This window comes from Phlebotomus papatasi, chromosome 2, assembly GCF_024763615.1.
Source record: "Phlebotomus papatasi isolate M1 chromosome 2, Ppap_2.1, whole genome shotgun sequence".
In the NCBI taxonomy this organism is placed as follows: Eukaryota; Metazoa; Arthropoda; class Insecta; order Diptera; family Psychodidae; genus Phlebotomus; species Phlebotomus papatasi.
In genome coordinates, this window is record NC_077223.1 from 98069296 (window position 1) to 98082475 (window position 13180).

The 13180-nt window shown below is 35.4% G+C and overlaps 3 protein-coding genes across 3 annotated transcripts; 2 read left to right on the forward strand and 1 right to left on the reverse strand.

Annotated features, from left to right (window-relative positions):
* Positions 1-922: 922 nt before the first annotated feature.
* LOC129800333 (innexin inx2-like) lies at positions 923-8926 on the reverse strand. The gene is made up of 2 exons (XM_055844652.1): positions 8450-8926; positions 923-2138 (listed from the first exon to the last, which is right to left on the reverse strand). Exons 1-2 carry the CDS (start codon positions 8700-8702, stop codon positions 1258-1260), a joined length of 1134 nt encoding a protein of 377 aa, XP_055700627.1. The 5' UTR covers positions 8703-8926; the 3' UTR covers positions 923-1257.
* On the forward strand, positions 3860-5169 carry LOC129800335 (gastrula zinc finger protein XlCGF51.1A-like). The gene is made up of 4 exons (XM_055844655.1): positions 3860-4025; positions 4084-4488; positions 4558-4946; positions 5020-5169. The coding sequence occupies exons 1-4, from the start codon at positions 3931-3933 to the stop codon at positions 5079-5081; spliced, it is 951 nt and encodes a 316-aa protein (XP_055700630.1). The 5' UTR covers positions 3860-3930; the 3' UTR covers positions 5082-5169.
* On the forward strand, positions 8914-11223 carry LOC129800326 (RNA exonuclease 5). The gene is made up of 2 exons (XM_055844641.1): positions 8914-9175; positions 9238-11223. The coding sequence occupies exon 2, from the start codon at positions 9243-9245 to the stop codon at positions 11148-11150; it is 1908 nt and encodes a 635-aa protein (XP_055700616.1). The 5' UTR covers positions 8914-9175; positions 9238-9242; the 3' UTR covers positions 11151-11223.
* Positions 11224-13180: the final 1957 nt, after the last annotated feature.

A 13180-nucleotide genomic window follows, 5' to 3' on the forward strand; every position in this document is an offset into this window, starting at 1 on the left:
ATCATGTGAAACAGTCACAGTATCCCAGAATTTACATAATAATTTTTGTTAAAGTCTTTTGAAACATTTAGATAAAACGATCTCAGGGGGCAAATTATGTTATTCGGGAGTTTCTCACGTGAGAACAAAAATCGAGAAACGAGAAACACACAAAGTTTACTAAGGAAAAATCGAGTAGACCACTCTTAGACAGTGTGCATTTCTCGATTTTTGTATTCACGTGAGAAACTCCCGAATAGCAGAATTTTGCCCCAGATCAGTGAATTTATCACGTGATAAACTCACAATCTCATACTTCATAATCTTTGATGACATTTATTACTAGTTTTCGATATAGTAACGTCGACTGTCGATCCTGAAAAATTGAGAGCTGCATTTTTTGTATCTAAAATAATTATCAACAGTCACATTCTTTCAAAAATGGTACAACAAATGATTCTATAAATATACTTATATATAAATGTTTTAAAATCCGTCATTAACTAAATTTAAGAGATAGATTTGTCGAAACTATCGATTCGATAGTATCGAAAAGTTATCATACCACCCCTCTGATGTCAGGATGAGTTATTCGCTCTACGTTTCTCCAAGGTCCATGCGGAAAAACTGTGGTATCAGAAAATATCCAATGGAGATCGGATGACTACAAAAAAAACCATTTTTCGTCTAGTTTTTTCTTCTGGCTTTTGGAATCTTTCTGGTATATAATAGATAAAATATTTATAAGAGGAATTTCACATTTTTCTGCAGTCATGCACAATAAAAAAATTAGCAGACTATTTAAAATTATCAAATTTCTCGCAAATTCGTTCTGGTTATGATAAATTTCAAGTAGTTCCAGATTTTATTATGCTTAATTCAATTTTAAATTAAAACATGAAAAATCCTAGTGTCATATACAGAGGGAAGTCAAAGAATTTGATATAGTTCAATTTATTTTATTTCACTTCATGAATTAATAACAATATTCAATATTTCAGTACAAATAATATTAACTTCACATGAATTTCCTGCAAATATATTATTTTTTTAAATCTAAGACACTTTTTTTTATCAAAAGTATAAGTATTGTAATTACTTAATTCCCTAAATAAGGCACATCAGTAATTCTTTTGAACACTTCAATTATCACTTTTAGAATAAATCTCATTGGAATGTATTTCCTATAATACTTGACAAATTAATATAAGTATCACTGTATGTACAACGGTCAGATTATTGCAATTTGGAAACGAAAGCGTTTTAATCGAAAAGACGTTATATGGTCTCCTCCGTATCATCATGATTCTTCTCGTACAATACATTCTCTTGATCGTATTTAATCAAATCGCGGAGGATTTCATGAAAAATCACCGGATTGATGTTGCGACTCATCTGATAAAGGAAAAACCATTGTCCAAAGTCTCCATTGTTGGTGATGAGTCGAATTGCACCGTACTTCTCTCCACAGGACTGAGAATAGAGTATTCTCATGCGAATCTGTGTACAGAAGAAAATCGCTATTTTGTAGAAAATATTTATGGCACTAGTGATGAAGAGAAAGACCACCCATAGCCACAAAATTGCAAAAATCTTCTCATTTATAATGTTAAGGGACAGCAAGCAGAGGGCATCGAACTTTTGCACAGTTCCAGATGATCCAAAGGTATGGTAAACGCATTTAGCCAGCTTTGGGAACATACGCGAAGTACTAGTGGCCCAAGCAGTTGTATCCATAGAAAGCATTGCTTTTACAGCCTTCCCATATTCAATCCAAAAATCTTCAAATATCAAACCAAGTATCCAAATTGTGCCAATCACAGTGATAAAATTGAGAATCTCGCAGAAGAGGAACCGATATGCATAAACTCGATGGAGAGTTTTGTAGTTCCTCTGACGTAAATACTTCACAATACGGATGCTCTCAACTCCATTCCAGTTTGGTGACACCATTGGTGATCCAAAATCCTTGCAGACAGTCTTCATACGTCCACCTTCCCACAGTTTCCACAGGAAGGTCGGGATGTGAAGCAACACAGCCAATAGCAAGAGAACAAAGGTGATCCATTGATAATATCTCTGATAGATACGATCACTATCAGTTTCAGCTCCAAATGCCTCACCAACTCCCAGGGCAGCTACTCTCTGGCCAATTGTTCCTACAAACGCGAACACAATTTTAAATATTTATACTCACGATACTCACCCATGAATTCTTGAAAAAAAAAGACATCTTCAAATTTTAATTTTGAGTCTGACTTTCAATTGAAGGACCATTTTTTACATTCATCGTCAGCCAAATTCCACTTAAGCTAAGACACGGCATGATGATCAAAATAATGTTTAGATCGCATTTCCATCAGTGTCTCGGTTTAAGTCAAGAAACGACTTAGTGAGGTACTGGTTACGTTAGACACACCTACGCTTAAGTTGTAAGTGTGTCTAAGACATACATAACCCAGCAATTCTCGTGTAATAAGGGGAAATATACAAATTATACGATAATAAATTCTTGGCTTAGGTTAGGCTCTAAAAAAAATAATAGATGAGCTTATGAATGAGACTCCTTTTTTATTTTACGGGATATTATTGATATCTTTTTTCTTCCATTTATATATTTTATGTAGTTTTTATTATTCACGTTGAAAATCTGCGCTTTAATAAAAACATTATAACTAACTGATTTCATCTTTTTTTATATTTTATTTATTTATTTATTTACAATGACAATGCCTACTATTAAGATTAAATTTCTTGGAACAGTTTAAGCAATTGAAGAAACAGTCAACGTCCACCGAAAGTTGGTGAACAACCTCCAGAGCCGAATGGTGGAAGTGCTTTTTCTCAGATTGTATAAGCCGTCTGAGTCAACCAAGTTCAGAATTCAGAAAGTACAAGTTTAACTAAGAAATACAAGAAAAACTAATACGCAAGACAAGAGATAAAAAAGGCAAGACGACAGAAAGGATTGAATGAGCCGCTTTCTCTTCTCTCAAGGCAGTTAATTGCAGAGAGTCACCTCTTTGATAAAGAGTGAACTATGAAGAATGTAGATCCCCGACCTTGGAACAACGAGACTGGAAGACCTGGCTGACGAACCAGACTGAAGCAGCTCAGCAATATATCGTCGGTTCCGAAGAAGATTATTGTAAGTCCAAAATGTAAACTTTACAGGAAAGGGGTTTAAAGTTTAACAGCTAAAATTTATTTTCATTAATTTCACTGCAATTAGTATACTTTCAGCTTTTGAAACTATTTTATTATACTTACGCATTGAATATCTTCTAGTTAACACTATTTTTAAATTAATTATAGCAAAATTGTGGGCAAAAAACTTAATAATTGGGCACGCTGATTTTAAGTTTTTTTCTTGTAACTTTTGCAGGAATATCTTAATCAACATAAAACTTTGTGGGGATATAGATCTAAGGTTTCTGCATCCAATGATACTATCTTTTTATACTATTGTAAGTAGACTTACAATAGTCTTCTTCGGAACCGACGATATTTTATGATATTTTCAGTTTTGGATTAAAACAAATTCTCTTCTAACAAAATTGTCAATTATTTAATTCAAATTTGACACCTTTACTTTCTTAACACATTGCCTGTTGCCAATATTGGCTAATAATTCAAATTCGATAACTCTAATTTAAAGAAAAGTCTTCATCAATTTTCGCTATTTAGTTAACAATAAAAATCTCAATCCTGTTGTAAAAGCTATTAAAAAATAAAAAAAAATCCAAACATTTCATCAAGTGTAGAATTTCTAAGGACATTTCTTTTCAATTCTACCAGAAAACCAAGTCCTCATCCAAATGTAAAATTATAACAGATTCACTTTTTACTGGGTTATGAAAAAAAATTTGCGACTCAGCATAAACTGCTAGAAATCAAATTGTCAATAAAAAGAAACCAAAACAAAACACGCGTTAAACTCTCTCATTGAAAATGGAAAATCCTATTGATAGGGAGGAATTAAATTGTGTCATTGTCAAAGAAGAATATCAAATACAAGAACATAGTACAAATGAAGCAGAAAATGGGTAAAATTAATGGAATCATTTGGAAATTTTCACGAAATAACAGTTTCTTTTTTCATAGGTACAACAAAGATAATCCTCAAGTTTTGGAACACTTTGAGATCATAGAATTAATTCCAACTGATAAACCTAAGTACAAGTGCCTGATTTGTGGAGAGACATTCCTGATAAAATCAAAATTTACTTCCCATATGACAAAGCATTCACAGAAAATGAACTTCCATTGTGCCCATTGCCCCAGAGCTTATGGATCTAAAGATGTCCTGAGGGGACACCTGGTGGCAGTTCATTTTGAAAGTGCCAAATTGCCCTGCACCCACTGCAACAAGACTTACAAGAATATCAAGTCCCTTAGATCGCATCTCCGGAAGATTCGTTGTGGACGTATTCATGGCTGTGATTCCTGCGGAAAGAAATTTCACCACAGATACGATCTAATGCGTCACATAGGTCAGCTGCACGACAGGTAATTGTCCTCCAGATAACACTAACTTAGCCAAATTGACATTCAAAAAAACCATTGATTTTCATCCAGTTCACAGATGCCTAACCAAGGACTAAAAAAGGAACAGGGAAAGCCCTTAGTCTGCCCATTATGTGGAGTCTACTTCTGGACAATCTTCACCTACAAACGGCATGTTACTGCTCATAAAAACATAAAATCCCTGCAATGTACCATTTGTTCCCGGACATATACCAATATAAGCAATCTCAACAAACACATGATGACCCATTCATCCAAGTCCTTTAAATGCGAAGTCTGTGGCAAGGCTTTTTACTTCAGAGAAAAATTGCAAAAACATCAATCCGTTCACATGGATCGCAATCTACGATGCTCATACTGCTTCCGAACATTCGCTCATTTGGATTACCTTAAATGTCATCACAAAAAACAACACAAGGGACTAACACTTGATTTTAAAAGTGAGTTATACATTTCGGCAAAGTATCAAGGATTAGCAAAAAAAAATTAATATTGCTTTTTATCTATTCACAGAAATAGAGAATCCCACGAATGCAACCTATGTTCCCAAGATCGAACCTACTGAACAATCATGATCACAAAATACAATTAGAATTATTTCAAGATTTTTTATTGTCTCTGAAGAATAAATAAAGTTATGACTTGAATCTGAGAGAAAAAAAATTGAAAAATATATAATATCAATTACGGGTACTATACCGACTTATGACCGATTAAGTCCGATGCCGTCGGGTTGGAAATTCAAGATATCTTTAAAAAAAATCCAATTTCAAGCAAATACACCCTCCAAAAGATTAAATTTTGATCTTCGAAAATTTGATATCGAAATGGTTTTCGAACATAGGTGTCCGAGGACGAAATATTCGCCTTGACTCTTCTAAAACATATTCAAAAATGAAAGAAATAAAATTGGAAAAAGTGGATTATATAAACTGCTCTCTCTTTGAGTTCGAGCGGTAAGTTAGGTACTTAATTTTCTAAAAAAAGTATTGTCCCATATTGTTGTAATATGATGTATAAAAAGAGATGGCAAAGCATCCCTGCTTTTCGGAATGCTCGAAGTCACGAGATAATGCTCTACGTAAATTTTCCTTTTCAATATTCATCAAATATCAAAAATTCAAAAATATCATAAATCCATTAGAAAACTTTTTCAGAGAAGAAAAAATGTTATAACGTAGCTTGTGAATCGTGTGATTTTCTGAGGAGGAGGGATATTGGAGGAATAATGGGAAAATGCTTCTGGTAAATTTCGAATTATTGGTGAGTAACCAAAGACCGAAAGTCTATATCTCTTATGCCCTAGGCACACTTACGACTTAAGCCGAGAGACGACTTAGTGGAAAATTATGGAAATGCACTTTAACCGTTACTTCTAATATAATTACACTAGGCCGTCTCTCGGCTAATCCTCAGGTCTGTCGAGGCCCTTACCGTTTGACCCGGTAACAAACTTTTGAATTTTGAACATATAAAAAGTATTAGCAAAAATTAATTACAGGTACTTTACCGATTGGTTACTGATTAAAACCGATACAGCAGGATTGGAAATTTCAATCAAGGTCTTTCCAAAAAATCCAAAGTTAACCAAATCAATTGAAAAATACACCATTCAGAATATTTAAATTTTAACTTCGAAAAACTCTTCATTTCGAACATTTCGGTCATAGATAGTAGGAACCAAATGCTGACCTGGGCTACCTCCAATACATATCCGAAAACAAAGGAAATCGTTGGAGCCGTTTTTTTGAAATAAACCAAAAACATGGTTTTGGATGGGAGGTGGGGTAGGGAGTGAGGAAATGAAAAAAAAGTCTCTAGGGAACGTTACGGGTGGACACCGAAGACCAGAAGTGGATATCCCTTATGGTATGACCTATCTATACTCATGGTCTCGTTGCAATTTTCGTCATAAAATCATAACGAAGAACGATAAATACGGGATTTTTTGTGTCATTTCCTTTCGCTTTGTTACGAGCACTCATGAATAAAAACAATAGTAAACGCAAAATAATAAAAAGTGAAAAAAATAAAAGTGATAAATTAAAAAGTGTTAAACAGAAAATTTTAAAACTAAACGGAGTGAACGAATTTGTTACGGATGATGGACTCGAGTGAGTCCGATCCGACAGCCTTACATAAAATAGAAGAAAAAGAAGAAGAATGAAAAACATATCCAATTTGATATAATTTTGGTGGAAAACTTATTCCTTTATACAACATTTAAAAATGCTCGGGTCAGCAAGATAGACTTACCCTTAATAGCCTATGAATATCGGATTTCAAAATTTTAAATAGGGGGAAATAGACCACTTGAATTGGCGTATTTTCATAATAGGGCTTTTTTCTCCTAACTTTAAATGGATCTGTAGGAGAATTCTGTAATTTTCGTGGCATTGTCACGCGTGAGTTCGAAACCTGACAATGCCATTCGAGCTTTTTTTCATATGAGTTCGAAAATGCAATTCATTAATTTTTTAATGAAATCTATTTACTTAGTGATATTATGCAAATACAGCCTGTCTTGGTTGATTTGTTTAACCAAATTCATTGTCATTTGAATTGCCAGAAATCTCAAATACAGTAGACTCTCACTCAATCGGCTCTTTTTCAATCGGGCGTCAAATTTTGTTGACAATTTTCACGTTCAATTTTGAAGCAAATTTGCTCAAATTCGCTGTAATCCTTCCCATTTTATCGTGATTCTTTATAATTGAGCACTTTTTGTGGAATTTACAAAGGCTTTGACGGTCAATTCTATCGCTAAACCGGATGACATTTCGCCCCAAATGCCCAAGAGAGAGTCTACTGTATGTGACTTCTGACAATGCCACGTGAGCTGAAATGGCAATGTCATGGCTACAGAATTGCATTTTCGAAACAGCTCTCCTAAAATTTGAAACTAATTTGTCATATGGCATTGCCAGAACGTTACAGAATTCCCCTCCTGGGGTTAAATTCTGTAACTTTGTGAGAACGTGAGGAAAGTGCTAAAAATGAGAAAATACCGAAACTTCTCACTCAAGTGTGATTCTCCGTGCCTATTTTTGTGACATTTCACACGATATTTTCGTGACACTTCTCACATAATATGATGGTCCAGTGACTCAAAAATGATTCAGAGAACAAAATGGTCGATTTTTTTTCGTGAGTGTCACTGGTGAACAACTCACGAAAATTAGAGAATTTACCCCCTGGACCTTGCCTATAATTTGACTTTTTAAATCAACCTTAAAGATAAATTGCATTATGATAAGGCTCCGTTCTATTTAAAAACATTATTTTTATTTTAAGGGAACCCACCTACGTTAAGTCGTCTCTCGGCTTAAGTCGTAGTGTGTCCAGCATAAGAGCTACATTCAATCAAAATTTATGTCTTCACGAGTTAAATATTTTTTGAGCTGCTCGCCTAGCTCATCTAATCAAAACTTCTCGTTCTCCTAATTTAAGATTAACATTCTAAGGTGGAATTACTTTTAAAAAAAAATATATATATAGTATATAGTAGATGATTATGAACTTTAGCTGTTGAGAATCAGAAGTCGATATCACTAACCGTTTGGCCTCTAGGGCCTCTAGCTAGATCGATGACAGACAGATAGAAGAGTGGCATGGGAAGAATTTTCTCGTCATAAGAATCCAATACATATCACAGAAATATGATTTCCTTGGGAAAGACGAAGTTAAATTTACAAATCGACAAATAATGGCCTATCCTCTTTCAGTTAGAGGAACAAAGAACAAGAGGACATTGATAAATTCTAACTAAGATCTTTCCGGAAATGCTTAACCAAATCCATTAAAAACTCACAAAATACTGTGTTTATTTTAGGATATGCTAGTTAATAAACTTTTTGTTTATTTCATCAAGAGTTCTAGTAATTTCTAGAGAAAATCATGGAAATTTAGCATAGAAGGAATTCTTAAGAAAATATGAACTCACCATTGAGGTATCTCTTCAGAATGTAGGTACCGTGCAGCCAGCAATAATATTCAGCGTAGTCTTTCTTCTGATTACTTTCGACCATACAGGTGATCGGATTTCCAAAGTATTCTTTGACTGAAACAATCAGAGAAGAGATCACTAGCAATCCCACGGTGAATTTCCCATGAAGACTAAAGACATTGTTGGAAATTCTTATGTTCTTCGGCTTCCAGAACTTTGAAAGTGGAAGCAAAAGATTGTACAGCGACATATTTCATATGTCCAGTCAATGAATCACTAGGAAAACGTTGCTACACCACACAGATGTATTTTTTGGTATATTTTCGCGGAAAATAAAGGAAAAATTAAAGAAAAAACTGCTTAGAAAATTATTCAACATGGATCCTCGTGGTCGCGCTTTTTTTTTTAGTTGAACCGGTAACGGGAACATGCTGTTCGAATAGTTTGAATAGGCTTTTTTCGAACATGATTTGTTGCTAACTTCACACTGTTACTCTCAGCTGATTTGTTTAGTTTCGAAAGGTTTTAGGCAATTTTTTACTATTTTAGTGTTTGCAAAGCCTAAATTAATAATAAAGTGAATGTAAAATAATAAAAAAGTGAAACATTTTGCTTTAGTGTACTAGATTTATTGTGGGAGTTTGTCATATTGGTAGAAAATCAGTGTAAATTCCCTCAGCAACCTTGACGTTTGGCGTTGTTTTTGTTTACACGTGCATAATGGTAAGATTTTCTAGGGAGAAAAATACAGAGAAATGGGATTAAATTTAGTAATATCTTTGCAGGAAATATGCCACCGACTAAGCAGGAGATTCGTCTAGAGAAGAAAAAGAAGAAAATGGCAGCATTGGCCGCTGTTGCTGAATTAAATGACAGAGACTTGGGATTGAAGGAGGAAGGAACTTCGAGCATTGCTGATCAGTCGTGTGATCCGGAACCAGAAATCAAGCGTCCAAAAATCGATGAAATGTCCCCGGAGAAGGCAACTTTCACGAAGGAGGAGTACAAAGAGCTGAAGAAGGCTCTGGAAGACAGGAAGAAACAGCTGAAAAATGTGCCAAAAATTAGACTCAAAACTCCGGGAGAGGTGGCTTCTCTGGATATTCGTGCCTGCGATAGGACACCTATTTTCCTGGAAGATATCCAGCACCTTGTGATGCAGACAGTGTTCGGGAAGGAATCTCCCCAGACTCCCTGGAGATGGTGCAACTTGGAGAAAGTTCAGCAAATCACACATACTGTGATCCTTTTCATCGAAGGAATCTACCTGTATCACTTCTCAGCGTACGAGAGTCTCTTTCAGGAGACAAACAAGATATTCAAATTGAAACTGGAGACAGTGATGCCGCCACATCGAGAGGGACGAATTCTCGAGGAGTTTGCATCAGTGCCATTGGCAATGAGCCAACGCGAGATACTAATCCGGCAGTATGGGAGTCTTGAAGCTGCTCTGGAAGTTATGCAGGATCCAGTTGTGATGCTCAAGTCAATATTTCCCATTGAAAAGAGAAATGGGGACAAGGAGCAAGAAGAAGAACTCCATCCGGATGATGTATTTCCGCGAACAAAGCTCCTTCTGAGACCTCTGCAGATGGTTGATGAAGGATACCCACTGCCACTGAGAGGAGAATTGGCTACCAAATGTCGAGATTACCTCCTCACGAAAGACTCCTACAAGGAAGTCACGCCGCAGAGCCCAATGTTTGGGCTGGATTGTGAAATGTGTCGAACAACTTTGGGATTCAATGAGCTGACACGTGTCTCAATTGTCAATGAGGAGTACAAAACTGTCTATGAGACTCTGGTGAAGCCTGCCAATCCCATCATCGATTATCTCACTCCCTACTCCGGAATTACGGCAGACCTGATGAAGGATGTCACAAAAACCGCCGAGGAAGTGCAGCAAGAGATTCGGGAACTTCTCCCGGCTGATGCCATTCTCGTTGGCCAAAGCTTAAATATGGATTTGAATGCTCTGGGAATGATGCATCCCTATGTGATTGACACGAGTGTCATCTACAATATCACCGGAGATAGGAGATTCAAGAGTAAACTCCAAGTCCTAGCCAGAGAATTTCTCGGAGAGACTATTCAGAAGAATCCAGAGGGACACGATTCTGTGGAGGACAGTGTGGCCACACTAAAGCTGACAAAGTTAAAATTAGCCAAGGGCATTGACTTTGGCGATATTGTGCTCAGCAAAAAGCGCCGTCAGAAGCGAAAAGAAGAAAATTTCGATGAGATGCTGGCAGAAATTGAAGGAAAAGTGCTGAAAAAAGCTCTCACAAAACCCAAGAAGAATCTCTCAACGCTGATTGTGTCGTCAAATGCAACAGGAGCTGACTATGAAAAGTTCATGGAGGCAAGGAGATTGCAGCAAACGGCAGAGGAACAGGAAAATGCAAAAATTTCCTGTTTCATGAAGAAGAGCAATAAGGCGGCAATTAGTAAGACTTGCACAGCTCTCCTTGATGCTGCCTTTGCTCTAACACATGTAAAAATCAACCCGGACAATTTGGTGGATGAGAAAGTGGAGGGAACACTGTCACGAGTGGATCAGTGGATTAGCAAAATCTGGAATTCAATGGCCATCAATGGGGTGTTCTTGGTCCTAATGGGAGGTTCACCACTTTCCTCGAGTGGAGTTTCTCTCATGGAGGTGAAAAAACTGTCCAGAAGCGATAAATCATCGCAGTGACAGAGGGATAGCACACCAGAGATTATATTTCTGGTCGATGTACAATAAATAAATTCACGTGAAGAATTTAAAATTGTTTTATTTCCCGCATTTTCCGCTCTACGAAATGCATTGCTGCATATGCTTCATACGGGTTTCGATCCTTTCGTTTCGATAATTCATTTGAATTAAATAGAAGCCTATTCAATGTATCGATGAGCCTGTTCACCTCACTGACCGACTGACCTCACTGTAACATTTTTTTAGATACCGATATCGTATTGATATCGTTAGACATTACAAATATACAAACATAGGCTGTTCACTGTTCCTTATAAAAGAAAATTAATATTGCAATAATGGTCTAGTCTAGTGCAAAAATAAAAGTCTTTATTTTGAACCATTTTTAATCAAAATCACTTTGACTTCCTTTCAAATTCTAAATACAAATTCTATATTAAAAGATTAAAAAAATATTTAGGTAGTGATGAAAATATCGTCACGTAGGTATATTTTCTGAGAATTATGATAAATGTCGTAAGTCTATAAAGACCTATCAGGAGTAGCATTAAAAAATCGCATTTATCCTGATAATAAATATTTTATTCATTTTGTACATAAAGTGCTAAATATTACTTCTAATGTTAAGAATATTATATTTTTGAGGCGTGCATTTATTGACAAGTGGTGGTCTTTAGAGGGTTAATTTAATATTAAAAATAATTTCTTTTAGATTATTGTAGAAATATTAGCTTGGCAAAAGTTTTGGTCCGAAGTAAATCGTATGTAAATTTTAACAATAAAAAAATTATGAAACTCATAATCCCTAATAATAATTCCTTTAGTCCCTGAATTTTCCCAAAACCTATTTTTTTTTTCAGAACACAAGGAGTATTTAAACATTTTTAAAATTTTAAAACCCACTAATTTCTTACTATTTTTTTGCCTGAGCATCTTTACTTAAATAAAATAATCCAAATAAATATTTTTTTCATAGGATTTTGGTAAAAAAAAAATCGTACCCTCCCGTCTCGAGCTGGAGGGTAAAATTGTCTGAATACATCCCGAAATTCCAGCAGGTACAAGACCCAAAACCTTCTACCTCCACCATATTTAACGAATTCGCCTCACAGAAAACAGGCAGTAACCAGCCAAAATTTTGGCTGGATACTTTCGTAAATTACCCCTTTGTATACGGGCTTCAGACTGCACTAAAGGTTTAGCCCAGTTCCCGAAGGTCTCAAAATCTTAAATAGAGAGCAGTTTTATTGATTTTTGAAAACCTAATAGATCATTTATCTTTAATAATCCAATCCTAAGCTAAATTTTGCCAAAAAATCGGGATTTATGAGAAATTAGAATTAGGTATCTCGGGGGTTTTCATTAGAATATTGAAGGGGCATAAATAGATCAAATGAGGCGGAAATCGTGCGTAGGGTGTAGGCAGGAGGCGAAGTGGTCCGCCTGTCCCTTTGTTCCATCTCTCCTCGAATTACTATACTGAAGAACGAATGTTCATACTTTGGAATTAATTTCTTATGGCGTCTACAACTAAAAGCAATTTTCATCAAACATTTCCTCTAAAAAAAAACATGACGTTTCTGCCTACAATGATATGAGAAATTTTCTTTAAAAAGGCGTTTTTTAAAGAAATTGCTCCTAGTGTGTAGACGCCTTTATAGATTAATAAATACAGAGCCCGCTCTCTAATCCGGATCCCCGTAATCCTGACGAGTTATCGACGGTTACATTTAAAATAATCTTGAGGTTATGTATACATGTTCAGCAATGAAAATGAATTGTCATGTGATGATTTTGTTTAATAAATGAGGTTAATAGCATAGAATTCTCAAATTATGTCTTACAGTAGACTTTCGCTAATTCGGCTCTTTTTAATTAAATTTAATTAAATTAAGATCGGGCTACTTTTTAATTCGGGCAGCGGTTACATTTGAAAAAAGTTTGTTGTCATTTTTCAAGTTTGATTATGATTATCAAATGAATCAAATATGCTCAAATTTGGCATGGTTTGTCTTAGTTTTGATGTGATA

Bases quoted from the DNA above. Each gene is read 5' to 3' on its own strand.
- LOC129800335 (XM_055844655.1), top strand. From the start codon at position 3,931: ATGGAAAATCCTATTGATAGGGAGGAATTAAATTGTGTCATTGTCAAA. The intron at 4,026-4,083 runs GTAAAATTAATG...CTTTTTTCATAG, and splicing joins ACAAATGAAGCAGAAAATGG to GTACAACAAAGATAATCCTC. The intron at 4,489-4,557 runs GTAATTGTCCTC...ATTTTCATCCAG, and splicing joins ATAGGTCAGCTGCACGACAG to TTCACAGATGCCTAACCAAG.
- LOC129800333 (XM_055844652.1), bottom strand. From the start codon at position 8,702: ATGTCGCTGTACAATCTTTTGCTTCCACTTTCAAAGTTCTGGAAGCCG. The intron at 2,139-8,449 runs GTGAGTTCATAT...TCGCGTTTGTAG, and splicing joins TCTGAAGAGATACCTCAATG to GAACAATTGGCCAGAGAGTA.
- LOC129800326 (XM_055844641.1), top strand. From the start codon at position 9,243: ATGCCACCGACTAAGCAGGAGATTCGTCTAGAGAAGAAAAAGAAGAAA.